We start from the raw sequence: 18,414 nt of genomic DNA, 5'->3' as shown, positions 1-18,414 counted from the left end.
TGCTTCTGTGAAGATTTATAGTCTTGGATCCTGAGGAGCACTTTCGTTTTGTCCTCTTGAGTTGCTAGGAGTTGGAATTGACTCAGTGTTATACCCCAGCTTCAACTTGACAATACCCCCCAAACCAAGCCCACTGCCATTGAGTCTACTGCGACCCACCGAGACCCCTCAACAGTTTCCCAGGATGTGAATCTTATCAGAGGCAGACAGCCTCATCTTTCTCGCATGGAGCGACTGGGGGATTTGAGCTCTGAGCCTGTAAGTTAACAGCCTACTTGCTCCTGACACTCCACTCGGGCAATCTTGTAACTGGAGACACTAATCGTTGATGATAGCAATTCTTTCCTTCCTCCCAACAGTCCTCACAGACAGAGAAAGGTGCAAAATATCTCCATGTGTCAGATGGGAAAACTGAGATGCAGACAATAAACAGCTGCTTGAGCTGGACCTCAACCCCGTTCTCAAGTTCATTGATTCTTGCAACAATAACATGACTTGGGCCTACCCTGTTATGCATAGGAACCCCCCCACCCCCAACCTCGTGCCACCAAAGACCTGCTCCTTTCAGTTTCTGGGGTTGGAAATCTTCACAGGAGTAGAGAGTCTCGTCTCTCTTCCTCAGGAGTGGCTGGCAGGTTAGAACTGCTGACCCTGTGTACCCCACTCCTCCATGAGGGCTCCTTAGGACCACCAGGGTGAGAACAAACACAGGTCCTGACTCGGGGAGCCTCCTGTTGACTGGGGAAGCAAACGGCAGCCAGACAGCTGTCCTCACAGAAGTGAACATGTCGTTAGACACAGCTGACTAACGGAGTCCTGGAAAGCTCTGAGTGACGGTGGTGGTGATGGGGCCATGATAAAGGCTCCTCAGTTAGGGGGAAGCGTCCCTGAAAGTAATGACATCGTGCTAAGATAGAAAGGCATGCAGGAACACTCATCCAGATGGCTGAGGTGAGAAAAGGGCCACTGTGGTCACAGAGCGAGGCTGGTGGGTACCGGCAGCGGAGCTAGACCCTACCAGCACTCACCACGGCGCCAAGCCACTCTGCAAGCCAAGAGGCCTTGTCCAGACCCCAAGAGCAACGGAGAGTGGGCCAAGTGTGGGGCCGGACACCGCGAGACTCACGTTTTTCTTTCTTTCTTTCATATCATTTTATTGGGGGATCTTACAGCTCTTACCACAATCCATACATACATCCACTGTGTTAAAACACATTTGTACATACGTTGCCATCATTTTCAAAACATTTTTCTACTTGAGCCCTTGCTATCAGCCCATCTCCCCCCCCCCAACTTTGATAATTTATAAATTATGACACTTTTCATGTCTTACACTGCCCGGTCTCCCTTCACCCACTTCTCTATTGTTCGTCCCCAGGGGGGTGGGGGGGCACGTTCTATGTCAATCATTGTGATAGGTTCCCCTGTTTGCCTACAAAATCAGACGGGGGCTGAAGGGGTGCAGGCTAATCTATCACCAGAGTCCAGGCATGAGATAACAAATGGCATTCGGGACAAAGAGTGCAAAAATTGGTTTGTGGAGGAAGCGGCAGGGTTAAGAAAGTAATAAAACACCGGAGAGAGGCATGGATGGTCCGGGCTGGAGGCTGAATGGAAACAAGGGCCGGAGTGCCGCTGTGGCTCCTGCCACTGGCTCCTGTGCAGGGACCACAGGACCCGGACCGAGGGGCTCCAAGACATGGGTGTAAGGTGCACGTGGCTCACCGCGGTCTCTCGGGTGGCTGTGCTGTGGTGGCTTGCACGTTGCTATGAAGACGGACGCTATACTAGCGTATTTCAAATACCACCAGCTCACTCATGGTGGGCAGAGTTCAGCAGAGCTCTAGCCTCGGCTAGTTGAGAAGGAAGGCCTGGTTGATCTTCCAGAAAATAATCAGTGAACACCCTATTGGTCCCAAGAGAACACTCACTGCCCAATACAGTTCTGGATGAAGAACAAACATCCCCAAAGTCATGACGCCTGCACGGTCTCACTCCGCTGCAGGAGGGGCTGCCATGCGTTGGAGGCATCTTGACAACCACTACTGCTAGCAAGTAAACTGGGTCACCAGGATGAGGGGCTCTGGAAGGGAGAGGGTCAGACACACTCGTCTGGTACTCAGAGCAGCAGCTTTGGCTGGAGAGGTGATGCTAGTGGTCCCCACTGTCCTACCTCCATGGGAAGGGTGGGGGGGCAGAGGGGGGTGCTGGCAGGGAGGAGCATCCAAACCAAAACACCAAGCTCACCGCCATCAAGTTAATGCTGACTCACAGTGACCCTGTCGGACAGAGCAGGGCTGCCCTGGGGGTTTCCAGAGCTGTAATTTTTTTTTTTTAAGTTTTGTTAGCACTTCATACAATTGAATGATTCAGTCGTATTAAGAATGTACAATTGTCATCATATTCAATTCTAGAACATTTTCTTCTTCCTTGTAGTCATCATTATTCAATCAATTATATATATTTTTTCTAATTGTGGAAAAAATATACATGCAATAGAATATTCTCCAATTCTACAATTTCTACTTGTATAATTCAGGGTCATAGACTACAGCCTCTATTGATTTCCTTTTTCAAATTATTCTATCACCATTGACCTAAACTCAAAGCTCCCTATGCAACAACTCTAATTCTTTTTTTTTTCTTTTTCATTGGCATTATAAGATTTTATCTGGAATTTAATCACAATCTTTACAAGTTCTTTACAAGGCATGAAAATGGAAAACAGCACGAAATAAAATTGAGGTGTAAGCTAAGAGCACAGTTATGTTTCAATAAATATAATTCAAAACTTGTCAGCTGAGTGACCAGATAGATGAGTCTTGGTTTATAAAACCATATATTTTTTTACCATATAAAATATTTATTTCACGGGAGGTAGAAATAGGAATAGAAAGAAGTATAGGAGTAGAAAGCCTCAACCTTTTCCCAAGAAGCAGCTGGTGGTTTCAAACTTCTGACCTTGTGGATTGCAGCCAATGTATAAACCGTACGCCACCAGGGACCCTGGGTGGAATACGAATGAAAAAGCCAGCAGCCATGAACAGCCACGAATCAGCCATGTGGAAGCAGATGGGGATAAAAAACATTTTAAAGCTGAGGGTTGTGTCTGGGAAACCTCAGGGAGACCTTGTTTCCAGAAGGAAGAAAGGAAGAAATATTAACCACCACTGCGGGTCAGGAAAGTCGAGCACTGGACTGTCTGCGGATCAGCTGCAGCAGGGAGGGGCGGACAGTCAGGCAGGTGGTGGAGAGGCAACAAAGAGGAGCGTGTTTTTCAAGAAGCTTGCCTGCAAAGACTAGAGGGACGGGCGAATGAAGGAAGGAGCGGGCCAGGGGCCAAGGAAATGTGCTGTTTGTTTCCTTGTGTTCATTAGGAGAAGAGTGGGGTGAGTTTGAAAAGGAGACTGGAACTGTGTGATCAAGGAAGGAGAAGCCGTGTTGTTAGCGAGCTGAGAGGAGGTGAAGAAGCCCGTCGAAAACACTGGCGAAGGTGGCCGGCAAACAGACCGTCTGCGGCCAAGGAGACCATTGGGACCTACAGCACCCCCATGTGCTGCAGAATAGCACTGTGTTGAACGCACTTCTCGGTGTGCTGTGATCCTATAGAGAAAGGAGCCCTGGTAGAATCACCCAGGGGTCCCACAGAAGAAAGGTCCTGGTGATCCACTTCCATAAAGATTACAGACGAGGAAGTACCAGGTCACCGGGAGTTGCTACAAGTTAGACTGGAGCCTACAACCCAACAAAAGTAGCAGCAGCCAAGTTAGAGATGCTTCTCCGCCTTGCAACGTCTTTGTGAATCCGAACCTCCAACCTTCTGGTTAGTACCTAAGCACCAATGACGCATGCCTAAGAGAGAGGGTAGGACAGGGGGTATTTCTTTGTCTGTTCCCCTCTAACTTAGAGGATGCGGGGGAAGGAAGCTAGTAGCGAGGTCGGAAATAGCTGCTGGGTCGCCTGGGAGAATGAGATAGTCAGAGAAGGCACGTGGGATTCCCCAGGTTGTGAGGATCGACCCCAGCGCCTGCAGTCCGCTGCTCTCTCCACCTCCACAGCTGTCTGGGGAGCCATCCGTGAGAGCTCGCACCACTGCCAAGTCCATCAAGGAAGCTGCCCAAACTTCTGCAAACTACCCAGGACAACACGAGTACTTTTTGGCAATGTAGCTGCCAATTCTGCAACTTGTTGTAAAACATCCCAACTCTGTTTTTGGCATTTCTGTGGAAAGCATCAAATACAAGCGCCGATTTGAGCCAACTGAGCATGTGGTTTTATAACATGCAGGCCTGGGAACATACGATTGGCCTGAATTAATCAGCCCATTTGGTAGCGCTCTCCAGCAACCAAGCCACGAGTGTCATCGATCGTGTCATGACTGAATTAGCCGGGATGGAAACCCGTGGCCCGTGAGGACCCAGCTATCTGTCAGAACGACAACTGCAGAGCCGAGAAAGTAAAGTCTTCATCCGCTCTGAATGGCTGAGGGGAACGGCAAGAAGAAAACACATTGGCTATTGACTAAAGCCTTGAAGCTTGACGTCGAGAGGGGGTGCAGGCAAGCAACTGAAATGCGTCTGGGGCATCCTCGCCAAGCCCCTTGTTCATTCAGCGCGGGCAGAACAAACACAAGCCCCACACAAAAACAACAAAAAAACACCAGGACTTCCCTTCGCTGCCAACAGACTTCCAGAGGGTCCTAGTTGTGATGACCTCTTTCTAGCTCAGGAGCCCTGGTGGTGTGGCTGCTTACAGGATCGGTATTTCGAAACCACAAGCCACTCCACAGGAGAGAGGTGAGGCTTCCTCCTCCCATACAACGTCATCCAGAGTCCTTGGTCGTCCAGAGTTCTCCTCTGCCCCACAGGCTCACTCAAGTCAGAAATGACTTGATGGCAGGGCTTGGTTTTTTACGTTTCTAGCTTGACAGGAGCCCTAGTGGTGCAGTGGTTAAGTGCTTCACCCCATGAGCAGCTCTGGGGGATAAAGATGCCACCGTCAGCCTGCACTTGTAAAGACTTAGAGTCTCAGAAACGCTACGGGGGCTGGGCGGGGTGGGGCGGGGCCGTAGTACTCTGTCCGATTGGGCTGCTGAATGGGAATCATCTCAAAAGCAGTGGGTTTTAATTCCCGGCCCCTATTCTTACAACGGAACCACTCAATCCAGTCCCCAGTAAGATCCATCCACAAGGTTTCAGAGCACACTGACACGTCCACATTACTAGAAAGGTGTTTGGTAAGATGACTATACTTGGGAGATCACAGTCCCAAAGATGGAACAGACGTGAAGATGAACCTAACTTCACGCAACTTCCCGTGTTGGGAATTGAAGGCCTTTCAGCCCAGTTTCAATGAATGTTTCCCTGTCTTCCCAGGACTCCATGCAGCTCAGCCAGGCAACCTATTTCCCAAAACACATGTGAGCCTTTGCTTCCTGACCTTCGTAATGTTACTTTCAGCTTCTGGAAACATGCTCTGTACTGACAGACTGCCCACTGAGAAGTACTTCAATGAATGCCAAGGCAACAAAGAGACTGCATCACTCAAAACCCAAGATCATTGCCATCAGGCCGATGCCACCTCTTGGGCAGCAGGGCCGTACCCGTTAGGTTCTGAGATGGTAACTTTTTACGGGAGTAGAAAGCCCCATCTTTCTCCCACAGCAACAATAATTACTTTTCTGATAAGTAATTATCTTTTCCTTAAAAAAAGAAAGCTACACTTATCAACCTCACTCCAAATAGAAACAATAAGATTAGTGTGGCAAAGATACACTTAAACAAAGTATTACTAACAAAATATTCTAAATAAAGTTCATCTAGGAGGCAGCCCGGAGAAGGGCTCATTGTAATATGAGGAAGTTCTCAAAATAAAATGGGGAAAAAGCTATGTTGGGTGGAGCTTCCGAAGTAGGCATTTTTTCCACTAGGGGAGCACTGAATAAACCCACTCTCAGTGCACCCAGTGGTGTCACCTGGGAAGGTTCTCTCTGGTTACAGTGAACTTTTTCGTAAAGCAGTTTTGTTCGAACCTTGTTTTTTGTGATGACTGATTTAAAAGAATAGTGTATGACTGTCAAATTTTGTTTCCTGCTTGGGGGAAAAATGTGGCAGAAACTGCTGTGATATTGAATACAGCTTACAAGGACAGCACTATGGGTAAAACTCAAGTGTAGGAGTGGTTTTCTCATTTCAAAAAAGTTGAAATGTCGATTGATGACAAACCTCGTTCTGGATGCCCGTCAACTTCCCGAATGGATGAAAATGTTAACAACATTCCTGCACTTGTGCTCAAAGACTGATGACGAACCACTGCAGAGATGGGGAAGTTATCCGGACTACCTCGGAGCTCAGTTCAGCGAGTTTTAACAGAAGATTTGGGAATGAGAAAGTCGCTCCAAAATGTGTGCCTCGGGTTCCGACTGACCAGCAAAAAGTGTGTCAAGTGGAAACATGCTGTGTTTTGAAAGAACAGCTCCAAATCGACCCAGACTTTTTCCCCCTGGTTATTACCGGTGATGAGACATGGTGCTATTCTTACAACCCTGAAAGCAAACATCAATTAAGCCAGTGGAAGATGCCATCATCACCTTGCCCTACCCCAAAAGCCAGTCAAGTGAAATTAAAGATCAAAACGATGCTCATCATTTTTTTGTGTGTGTGAGGGGGATAGTGCAATTGGAGTTCATTCCACCAGGTCAGACTGTTAGTCAAGCTTTCTACTTAGAGGTTCTGAAAAGATCGCATAACAGTGTGTGACAAAAAGGCCTGATTAGTGGCAGATGGGAAACGGCTTCTGTCCCCATGACAATGGAGCTGCTCACCAGTCTCCTCATTGTGCCAGTTTTTGGCCCAAAACAGCATGCTTGTCTTGCCCCACACACCTTACTCACCTGACCTCACTCCTTGTGACTTCTGTGTGTTTCCATAAATGAAGAGGGACATGAGAGGACAGTGATTTGACTACGTAAAAGAGGTGAAGATCAAAAGCGAGGGAGGCGCTGTCAGCCATCCAAACAGATGAGTTTGGAAAATGTCTCCAAGACTGGAATCGCAGATGTGACAAATGTATTAGGTGTGATGGAGAGTACTTTGAAGGTGATAAGGTTGTTTTGTAAAAAATTTTAAATATATAATCACTCTTGGTAGGGGGGTGTGTGTTCTGGTCTTCTTTAGATACCCCATACAGACACTGCCTAACCTTCTACAGTAACTATTTGACCGGCTTCCTATACTATGTTATAGTTGTTGAAATCGTTTAATGTGTGCAGTTTTCATTTTTAAACAAGGAGAGAACTAAACTGTGTTCTGTTGTTGTTTTCAACCCATCTTATTATGACATAATTCAGACATCATACCAGTCAACATCTCACTAATATTAAGAAGTGTTGTACAATTGCTACTGCAATCAGTTTCAAAACATTTTCTTCTTTCTTGTACTCCTTGATTTTAGCCCCCCATTATGCACCCCACTCCAACCTCTCCTGCCATTCCCCCGCGGAATCCTTAATCTAGTTATCGTCTCTATGGATTCACCCATCAGGGTAGAAGCTAAGACTTTTATTGGGCATTTTAGCTTTGAAAGCAGCAGCAGATTACGTCACAGAGGAAGCAAGACTTTGGAGTCAGAGTAAGGTGTGTGACCTTGGGCAACGTAAGTCAGCTCTCTGAGCGTGGCTTCCTTCTTGGGGAACACAGCTAACACAGCAGTGAATGAGGACAGGTGAAGTGTCCACCTGTGACGTGGCGCACAGCAGGCCACAAACAGAGTCCCTTCTCTAGCCCCTCTCTGACAAAAGTAATGTTGGAAAAATGCTAACACAAAGTCAGCAGAGCAAGCCCCCAAGGGAGGGAATGCACCTTAGAATTTTACACCCAACAACAACTCTCTTTCAAAAGCAAAGGTAAATAAAGTCTTTATCACACATACAAAAGCTGAGAGAATTAATCGCCAGCAGAGCTGTACAGTTTTTGAAGGAGAAAGGAAATGGTATCCAGTGGAAATCTGGCTCTATATACAGGAATGGGCATCACCAGAACGGTCTCTACGGGGTTACATCTTTAAGATGTTTTTCTTATAACAATGCAGCGTGGGATTTATGCGAAGCAAATTTTCTAATCACAATTTAAAAAATTAATCGCAGAATGGTGTATGGAAACTCCCAAATACTTTAAAACTAAGTAACATAATTCTAAATACCCCAGAGGTCAAAAGAAAAACAAAAACCCACTTAATTAGCAAGCAACAACAAATTAGAAAACAACAAATCAAAATGTGTCACAAAAATATCCTTAGAATAACCTTCCATTAGTCCATTGATGCACACTTGTGTATGCATGATAGGGGACTGAAAAATTCAGGTAAAGAAACACCGCATCCTACCATCAAGAGTCCTCAGTTAACACTTTTGTGATTTTGGTTTCGAGGTTAAGTATGAATTAAAATCAACCACAGAGGCTGTTCAAACACACATTGCTGACCCTGCCTCTCCCCTTCTAATCAGCAGGTCTGAGGTGAAGTAGAATTTGCATTTCTATCGAGTTCCCAGGTGATGCTGATGCTGCAGGTAGGTCCAGGGACCATGCTTTAAGCAGATTGCTCCAATGTACTCCTTCCCAGATCTTTTGGCATGCACGACATGTTTGGGTATAAACATACATAGACTTTTGTAAAACCAAAATGAGATTATACTGTTTTGTAATTTTGTTTCCCAATGATTCATATTTTATAAAATTTCCCCTCATTAAATACTCAGGTCATATTCAAATTCCTCTAAGTTGCCTAAAACTGTCTTTCCTGCTGGTCTGTTGAAACTGAATCCCAATCTGACAACATGCTTTCTACCAGCTTCCACCCCTTCAGCCTCATTGATCTAGCACAATCCCTTTGTTTCAATTATGTTGATCTGTGGAAGGATACGTGAATGAAATTTGAAATCTGAAAATCGTAGGATGTATTCTTATTTCCAAGAAAAACTTTAAATTAAAAAGGAATTAGATTTGTAAACCACAGTGCAAAACCACACGTATCCCCATATTATTTGTTTACAGAATTCATTAAGTACTATTTGATATGCCAGATATAAAGAGAATTTTGGAATGTCAGCAAAATTTAATAGTATAATACAAATTCATATTCCAGAGCTCCTGTGCCTGGAGGGAAACATTACCCTTTAGGGACTTTTACCTTTTAATAAGGCTCAGAAAATACCCCAGGCTCAGAACTTACAGAACACCAACTCCCATTTTAACAATTTGTAAATCATTTGTTTAAATTTGCACGAGCTTTGAAAAATTCATTGCAGAGAATCTCACTTGGGTGCTTTGGTTGCTTAGCTGGATTATCCCCCTCTGAACTACAGTACACAGCTTCTGCTTTAGCACTCCCTCTGCTCTTTCCCTAAAGGAGCTGCTGGCTAAGCGCTGGGCTGCTAACCTCAAGGTCTGTGGTTCAAATTCGCCATCTGCTCTGCCGGAGAAAGAGGAGGTCATCTGCTCCCAGAAAGACTTACAGACTTGGAAATCCTTGGTAAAGTGGAGGGTCAGCAAAAAGGAGTGAGTTCCCACAGCTGCTACGATGGGCTCAAGCACTGGAACGACTGTGAGGGTGATGGAAAAGGCAGGGTTTTTTCTGTTGTCTATAGGACGGATCCCTATGAGCTGCCGGAGAAGAGTTTTTGACAGTGCCATAGACTGCTAACCGGACAAACCGATCGGTCTCGGGAGAAACACGGCCGGAGTGCCCTCCTCTTCTGGTGTGCCCGGGTCGCTGTGGGTGGAACGGACTGAACGGCACACAACAGCAACAAGAGTCGGAACCGACCACGGCAGTAGGTTTGGTTTTTTTGCTTTAAGTAGGTTTAGTTTGGGATTTGGTCTTTTCAAAATCTTTTATTTTAAAATAAAACACAGACGCTGAAAATGAGATAAACAACTTAGTGAGATACCAAAGGACACTCTTTTAACTATCACCCAAGTTAAGTCCCATCTTGAACCATCCCTTCCTCCAAAACCAACCATTATCCTGATGTTTACTTATGGGAATCATTTTTATGCCACTAATTCATTCACTCATTCGTTTGTTTGTTTTTACCAACGTGCTTCTCACTGCCCCAGAGTGTGTGCTAGTCCTGAGTCAGCTCCTACCTGACCTTCCACACACCAGAAGGAAACACCGCCCTGCCCTGCACCAGCTACAGGGCTGTTGGTATATCGGAATCCAACTCATGAGCATCGTTTCCCTTGCATTCCCCGACCAGCTACATAATCGAACACGATGCCCCTTTCTAGCCACGGATCTTTCCTGGGGACTCAGGCGCAGTCAGTGAGCTGAAGTCCCACCAGCCTCACTTCCCTGGAGCACTCGGGTGAATTTTGTTTCCAAGACTGAGTGGCTGATGCAGGCCACGGGACAGTTGATGTTCTTGGCCAACACCACACACTAAAGCTTCACCGGTTTAGATTTTTTTAATGCCCTTTACATATATTTGCATCTCTAGCTTCTTCCTCTTTCTTTTCATTGCCGTGCTTCTGTGGGCCCGTACAGCCCTACTGTCTGGATTTCGCTGGCTGCACACTCACAGCATCGTCAGCATGGCCCGAGGTCCTATCTGCCAATGGATGGCTGACTCTAATCCAGTCCCTCTGGCAACACTACAAAGGCATCACACAGGAAGAACACATCTTTGCTGGAGTTTGTTTTTTTTTTTAATGTCATTAAGGTCTTGATACTTTTCTGTGACTCTTTTTATGGGAAACGAATTTACTGAACTCTTTAAAGAAAGCAAGGTGGAGAGCAGCTTTTCTAACTTCTTGGAGCTTCCTCTTCTATGGGGGAGTGTAGAAGACACAGCGGATTCTGTTCTGAGATTCCCTGGCTTGGTCTCCCGTCCCTACTCTTCTACTCCTCTCTATCCTTCTCAGCTCCATTCCGCGGCTCCTCCGGCGCGGGGCCGTGTTCAGGGTCAGTGAATGACCAGAGGAGCCGTACGGCTTCGCCTCCTTGGCTCCCCAGTGGCGGGGCTGTTTTCACGGAACATCCATGGATGTACACACAGATTGGCTACTTGGAACAATCTCTTCTTCTCTGATGCAACCAGGACTCAAACATACCTGCAGTCATGAAGATGCCGCAGAATGGGCAGCATTTCATTCTGTACAGACACTGATGGCAGGCAGGCCCTTTGGCGGCTGATGTTTTTCTCTAATCACTTACACGTGGGAATCTAAGGGTTCCTTTGACACCTAGCTTTGCCGTGAATGACACCTAGCTGGGGTTTTCATTTTGCTAATCAGCTGCTCTGTGTGGCTTTCAGTTTGGGAAGATTCAAAGCTACTATAAATCCACTGTTACCACCATCCTCTCAGTACCCTGTCCATTTCACGAATACCTTAAGTTGATTTAATCAATGTTCTCTAATTTACCTCTGGGTTCTAATATCCACTGCAATGGCTACACACAACTCACAGACCAATCAAAATTAAAGGTTTTTAATTAAGGAAGTTAACAAGTTGTGACGCCAGTGAGAAATGCTCTGGGCAGAGACGTTTATCAGGACATGTTACAAAGTTCTGTCAAGTCTGCTAATAAATGCTCAAAGGACATACCCTTCCGCTCTGTGTGTCACCAAACCAAGCTCCCTGAATTAAGTGCCCAGAGGCACCCCACTCCTGTAAGACACTTGGCTACACTTCCGTGGGTCAGCAAGTCCAACTCCCCCAAGTCCGTGCCCAGAGGCAGGCCACTCCTTAAGCCGGTCTCCAGCACAAAAGCACTGTACTTTGCGTGCTCCGTGGGTCAGCAGAGTCCATCATTCTGTTCTGTGCTCCGGCTCCCGGTGCTGCTGCTGCTGCTGCGCTGTTGTTACAGCTGTCACGGGAATCCACGAGGTTCACTGAGCAGGTATCTCGGGTCCAGAGGGCTCACTCCACTTCTGGCTCTTGCTGGTCATGGGATCCCTCCCTCCCCTTGCTTCTCAGAGGGCTCGTTTTGTACACCGCAGGATGGCACTCCAGAGGATCCTGTTTGCAATTACTCAGAAGTGAACGCGATCAGTATCTTTCCTCCACCGTCTTACCAGACCCATGTAGAGGGAAAAGAACGTTTGGTGGGAGTTAGAGGTTTGGGCTAGAAGAGTCATATTAAATAATTCTCTACCCCTGCATACTTTTCCAGGTATTTTATGCTTCACTGACTATTTTTAAATTTTTTATCTGTGTCCTTGAGATGGGGACTGGAAGTTCCCTGAACAGGTACAACTACAAGTCCTCTGAGCCTACTCATTGGTTACCTGTGTTCCGTGGCTCCTTGCCCACCTCTAGTTCTAGCCTCAGGTGAAATGCTGCTGTGACGGAAAACTCTAGTTCCGCGGAGAACCAAAAGGCCACCTTCCATGCTAGACCCAGAGGCCAGCTCTGGGAACGGCACAGCATCCTCTCACGGGCCTCTGCAGCGAGTTCCTGGCTCCACCTGTGGAAATCAGTGCGTGGAAACTCTTGGTTCTCCAGCACACAAGCCCCTACCCAGCTGACCCCGCCGAGAGCCCATTAGAGAGAAAGAAGCAGGCAGGTAAACGGGATAAAGGGGCATGTCCCTCAGATAAGCAATTCAGGAAGTGCCAGCATTTTCAGAAGAGTGCAGCAGGGGACCCCTGACATGCCTTCCTGCGTGTGGTGGTCACTTCCAGACCAAATCTGGCCTCTTGCTTGGCTTCTCTTCATGACAAGGCGCAAAAGGATCGTCCCCCAATTGCACTATGGGAAGTGTGGAAGGGATGCAGTCCTGGGGTCATCACGGCAGGGATGGGCGGGCCTGCAGTAACCATGCTTCTTCTCAAGAGACGGTCTCTTAGCTCCTTGACCATGAGCAGAGTCAGCCCAGCACCCTGCCCCTGCCAAGCCCCAGCATCTGACGAGGCTCTGCACCAGGTCCAAGTGGCAGGACCTAATACCTGAACGCTGTTAAATTATGCAAGTGACTAAGTAATGTAAACTCAACCCCAACACTATCTGCAGGGGCTTCCAAAGTTCACGGGATTATCTCCATCCACTTTGTGAAGCCCGGGCATGTTTGTGCACTAATGTTCATTGCACTCTAGTCACAAAATCCAGGAGGTGGAAACGGCCCAGATGCCTCTCAGCACATGCACAGACACAGCAAATGTGGGACACGTATACAAGGGACTATCCTTCAGCCATTGGGGAAATGAAGTCCTGATGCGTGCTACCCCATGGAGCAGCCTAAAAACATCCCGCCACGCAAATAAGTCAGCCACAGATGGCCGCCCACTGGGTTATCTCACCTGGAGAAACTATCTGAGACAGGCAACTACATAGTAACATGTGATTGTGTGCTAAGGGTGAGTGGGAAGGGGGAAATGAGGAATATACAAAAAGACAATTGTAACACGTTACCTCTTTCTGGCATAAGGAATGAACCATTGCCCGACCCTGTAATTTCTTTGGCCTTGTCTGCAACTCTGCGAGGACAGGTGCTTCCCCTGGGACCCTGCTCCACCAGCCAGACACTGTCATGTAAAGCCACGCTGTGGCTCTGTGTGGTCACCAAGCCACCGACCTCATCGTGCTGGCTTCCCGAACTTCCACATTATCCTTGGTTCTGTAGTCTTCTTTCTCCTCCATGCCTGGCACGTTCCTCGGGGTCCTCCTCACCAAGGGCCTCCGTAAGAAGCCAGGGGAGAAGTGCGGCCTGCGAGGCTGTGGCGAAGCGTAGCTACAGGCGGTTCCCCCAGGCCAACAGGGTCAGGAAACCCCCAGCTCGGGAGCCCCAACATCCCAGTGGCTGTGGCTTCCATGACCGCAGCCAGGGGCAGGCCTGCCTGCTGTGGCAAACCTTTCCTTCAAGAACGAAGTGGACGGAAACCGAGCCCAGCGTGCTCAGCGTTCTTACAGAGCTCCACCCATCTGTAATTTTAAGAAATGGAGCCTGGTTTGCTCCTGACAGGGTACAGTGCTGGTTTCACCAAAAGCCGGTGGATGAGCCTTCCTGGCTCAGGAGCTAATGAGACGAGGCAAGAGAAACAGATAACTGAGGGCCTACTAGTCAGAGAGCCCCGGGGCCACCACGGATGGCGGTGCCCTTGGCGGCAGAGCAAAAATGGTAGGTGACTCAAGGCCCCCCCGGTTGCTTCCCAGGAGAAAGCCCTGCAGTTGTTCCCATAACCAAGACAGGCAGGCAGCCCTGTGGGGCAGCCGTAGCCCATCTCACGGGGCTGCTCAGCGGTGGAACCGATGCCACAGCCTCCAACAACCTGTCACATGACCGGCATGCCAGGAGCCCGTCCAAGCATAAAACCAAAGTGGATGCCGACTCATAGGGCCCTGCAGGGCAGGGGAGAACGCCCCGTGGGACCCTGAGACGGTAACTCTTCCCGGAAGTAGAGAGCCTCGTTCTTCTCCTGCAGAGCAGCTGGTGGTTTCCAACCGCGGACCTCGTGGTCAGCGGCCCAGGGCGTCACCACCACGCCCCCAGACCTCCTCGCCAGGAGGCGCATTATAGCCATCCTCACGGCAATCTTGGCAAACTGTCATTCAATACTCCCCGTTTTCAGATTAAAGAGCAAAACCGGAGACGATAAAAACCTACTCACTGCTAAACGACCAAGCAAACACTGAAGCACAGGTTTATCGGCTGTCATTCAGTGCCTCCCCCTGATCCGACAGAGTGTGGTAAATCCTACGCACACACCCCGCCTGCGCACACAGCTACTTCCAGGATGAGGTCTGAGGAGCGGGGTCGAGCTGTGAAGAGGACATGCCCTTTGGGAGCGTCGGCCTGGGGGTGAGTCCTGTGGAGCCCTGGACAAGTCACTGCTCTGCACAGCTCGCTGTGGAGTGTGGCAGATAAAACTGCTCCCTCGAAGGTGCATTACACAGCAGAGATGGGCCGACTCTGACCAAGGCCAGCCCACCACCTGCCTCTGTTTGGCCCACAAACTAGGAACAGGTTTCATATTTTAAAGTGGAGGAAGAAAGGTTAAAATAGGTCTATTTCATGACTTGTGCAGATTACGTGAAATTCAAATCCCAAGAGTCCACAGTGAACGTTTTCTGGAAAGACCACCCTGTTCATTGGTTCACATGTCATCCTTGGGGGCATTGTGTCCCTGGGAGGAGGGAGTGGTTCCCACAGAGGCGGCGTGGCCTGGAGAGCCTGGATACTTACTCCGTGAAGACAGACAGACCTGCACACACCAGCGTCTCGGGGACGGTGACGTGGGACCTTGCAACACTGCTTACTCTGCTGGATTTAAAGATGCGGGGAGTTGGTGCTGATGACCATGACAGGGAGAACTAATCAGATGCGGGACATTTGCGGCAGAGCGCCAGGCACATAGGAGATGCTCACAGGTCAGCCCAGCCAGACTGCTGGCTTCCCGGCCTCTGGGGCCCTATAGCAGCATTAGCTGGCATGCGAAGTACAGGGTCTTCTTGATTCCTAGGATCAGTTGCCATAGCAAACACAACTTATTTATTAAAAAACAAAAAGGCCAATTAAAAGTTTTCTCTGCTCCTCTGGGGCCACCCTGGAGATGCCAGCCCACATCCCAGGTCAAAAGCCAGCCACACTTGCATGTCAACACCACATCAGCTATACTAATTGGTCGGCTGAAGGACGAGTCTAATTAAGAGCAGAGCATAATTGATTCTTTAATAATCCTCACAAGCTTATTTTCAACCTTGAGAAACACAGGATCGATCGGCTGTGGGAAGCAATCGGTTCCCCTGTTTACTGTAAACAAAATGCCCTGCTGGGTTATGGACCAGACAGGGCAGGCAGCTGAGCCCTGAATGCAACACCTTTCGCCACAGGGGGCAAAATTTCGCAATCCCCTAGGCTACGCTTGCTGGGGGACAACTAGTCTCCCCACTTCCCAGAGACAGATAACAGGGTAAAACCACGGTGAGGAGAAGTAAGTACCCTTTCCTTGCTCTGGCAAGTGGGAAGCACAGCACCGGGCGGTGGGTCCCCCAGTCACTGGATACCGCAAATCCACTGGCATCGAGCTGATTCCAACTCCCATCAAGCAGAGTCCAACTACCCCACGGCTGTGAGTCTTCATGGCCACACACAGCCACATCTTCCCCGAGGAGGGGCAGGGGTGTTGAATCCCCAAACCTCCAGGTAGCAGGCAGCATGTCACCACTGCACCACCAGCACTCCTACTTGCACTGAGGCACCTGGCTAGAACAGCAGCATTGATGACTAAGCTCAGGAAGGGGACCCGCACTGTAAAGAACGAATCTGAAAATTTAAAGCAACTCTCTCTGGGGCGCAGAAGTGAAATACCACCTCACAGTTATTACGCTCCTGGGTGAGTAGCGCCTCCCGACTTTATTCAATCAGAGTGTGCATGTGGCTCTCCCAGGCAGGTGCTGTTGGTGAGTCTGAGCAGCCCTGGATCACTGTCTTTGTGACTGCATGCTTTTATTTCATTGTATGTAGGAGGCAAACATCTATTAAAGTGTGCTATACGTACACCCCTAACACATGGTGTAAATGTGCAGACAGGCCTGGGTTCCAGATCAGTGCGATCGAGTGAACATTGCAGCAAAGTAAGTGAGTCCCACGAGCTTTCTTGTTTCCCAGCTTATCTGAAATTATGTGTACATCAGACTGCTGTCTATTATGTACGCAATAAAGCTCAAAAATCTCACTGCCATTGAGTCGATTCTGACTCAGGGCTCCTATGTGTGCAAGAGCAGTCCGAATAAGTCTGAACCATTGTGGGAATGACCAAAGTGTGACACACAGATGGCCAGTGGGCACGCGGTGCTGGAACACGGGTGCCCATCGACTCGCACAACACAGGGTTGTCACAGACTTTCAAGGAGCACCACATCCGGTGCCTGTGAAATAAAGTAGCGTGCCAAAAGGAGAAGCCATTTCTCTTGGAAGAAGCACAGCCAGAGTGCTTCTTAGAGGCAAGGACGGCAGGACCTTGTCTGACATACTTCGAGCACAGTGTCAGGAGAAACCAGTCGCTGGAGAAGGGCACCATGCTGGGTGAAGCAGAGGGGCGGTGAGAAAGAGGATGGGCCTAAGGAGATGGATCCACACAGCGGCTGCAACAGTGGGCTCAGGCTTTGGCACAATTGTGAGGACAGCGCAGAGCTGGGCAGCGTCTCACTCTGCTGTCCACAGGGTCACTGTGGGTCAGAACACGAACCGATGGCATCTAACAACAACAACAACAACATACAGGCACACCTTGTGTTGCTGCAGATCTGGTGTACACATAATGTTATACACCCTGGGTAACGAGAAAGCTCATGGGACTCACTTTACTGCAATGTTCGCGTGAGTGCATAATCTGGAACCCAGTATGCGCCATCTCCCAGGACAGCCAATGAACGTACAGCCTAAAAGAATCAGTCAATGAGAGGTTGACCCTGATACAGTCTTAACAATTTGCCACCAATGGGACAACCCGTTCAAGGGGCATACTATAATTAATAAAGTCTATGCTTTGCCTCCTAGTGAAGTGAGTACCACCATGGGTCTGAAGCCTCACGAGCAGTCTTTTTTTTTTTTTTTAATTAGATATAGTTATGGTCTAATCATCAGGAGCAAAAGAGAAAGGAGGAGACCAAAGAGGCGGAAGAAGCCAGTCTACAGACCCAAATAGCCCACCCGAGGCATACACAGTCTCCCCTACCTGAGACCAGAAGAACTAGACGGTGCCCAGCTGCTGACTATTCTGATCAGGGCCACAATAGACGAAGCCGTGAAAACAGTCTCGGAGGGAAGTGCAGAAGAGAGCTCAAATTCTTAACAATTCTGACTTCCTGGACCAGGTGAGAGCAGAGAGCTCCCTAAGAATGTGGTCCTGCACTTGAACTGTAACTGTCTTTAAGGGGACCCTGTTAGGAAATGACAGGCACACAAAATAAGTTATATGTGAGTGTGGTGCTCCATTAAGAACTATATAAATAGGCCGATGCCCTTGGGTCGTGCCGGGCACAGCAATCATGGTGAACTTAATTCAGATGGTGCGTGACCACTGGGTTCATATCCTGGTCCCTATGGGATTTGTCGTTGGATGTTATCTGGACAGAAGGAATGATGAAAAACTGACTGCCTTCCGGAATAAGAGTTTATTATTTAAAAGGGAGTTGAGACCCAATGAGGAAGCTACCTGGAAGTGAAGGCTGTGGCTGATTACAGAATGCTCACATTTCAAAAACCAGGCAAAAAATAAAACCATGTTTATTTAAAAAAAAAAGAATTATATAAATAAAACTAAGAGATCAACAATCACTCTAAAGCAAAGATGAGAAGATAAGGGAGAAACAGGGCAGCTCAACCCCTGGAAACAACCAACCAGAGCACAGTGTGAGCGCAGGTTGAAATGTTGTGAAATGGTAGCTGATACAACCAGAGCACAGTGTGAGC

At 48.3% G+C, this 18,414-nt stretch overlaps 2 protein-coding genes across 2 annotated transcripts in view; one reads left to right on the top strand and one right to left on the bottom strand.

Annotated features, from left to right (window-relative positions):
• FARP1 (FERM, ARH/RhoGEF and pleckstrin domain protein 1) overlaps nucleotides 1-18,414 on the bottom strand; it is a 306,860-nt gene that overhangs the window by 95,975 nt on the left and 192,471 nt on the right. The gene's annotated exons all lie outside the window — the stretch shown is intronic.
• On the top strand, nucleotides 17,982-18,233 carry LOC115873199 (NADH dehydrogenase [ubiquinone] 1 beta subcomplex subunit 1). The gene has a single exon (XM_030888441.2). It carries the CDS (start codon nucleotides 17,991-17,993, stop codon nucleotides 18,165-18,167), a length of 177 nt encoding a protein of 58 aa, XP_030744301.1. The 5' UTR covers nucleotides 17,982-17,990; the 3' UTR covers nucleotides 18,168-18,233.

Source organism: Echinops telfairi, unplaced genomic scaffold, assembly GCF_000313985.2.
Source record: "Echinops telfairi isolate 266 unplaced genomic scaffold, ASM31398v2 ScPeMD7_7467;HRSCAF=8505_0, whole genome shotgun sequence".
Classification (NCBI taxonomy): Eukaryota; Metazoa; Chordata; class Mammalia; order Afrosoricida; family Tenrecidae; genus Echinops; species Echinops telfairi.
Note: the sequence above shows the minus strand (reverse complement) of the source record. Positions and strands in the feature narration are given on the sequence as shown.

Excerpts from the sequence above, each read along its gene's own strand:
- LOC115873199 (XM_030888441.2), top strand. The coding sequence starts at position 17,991 with ATGGTGAACTTAATTCAGATGGTGCGTGACCACTGGGTTCATATCCTG.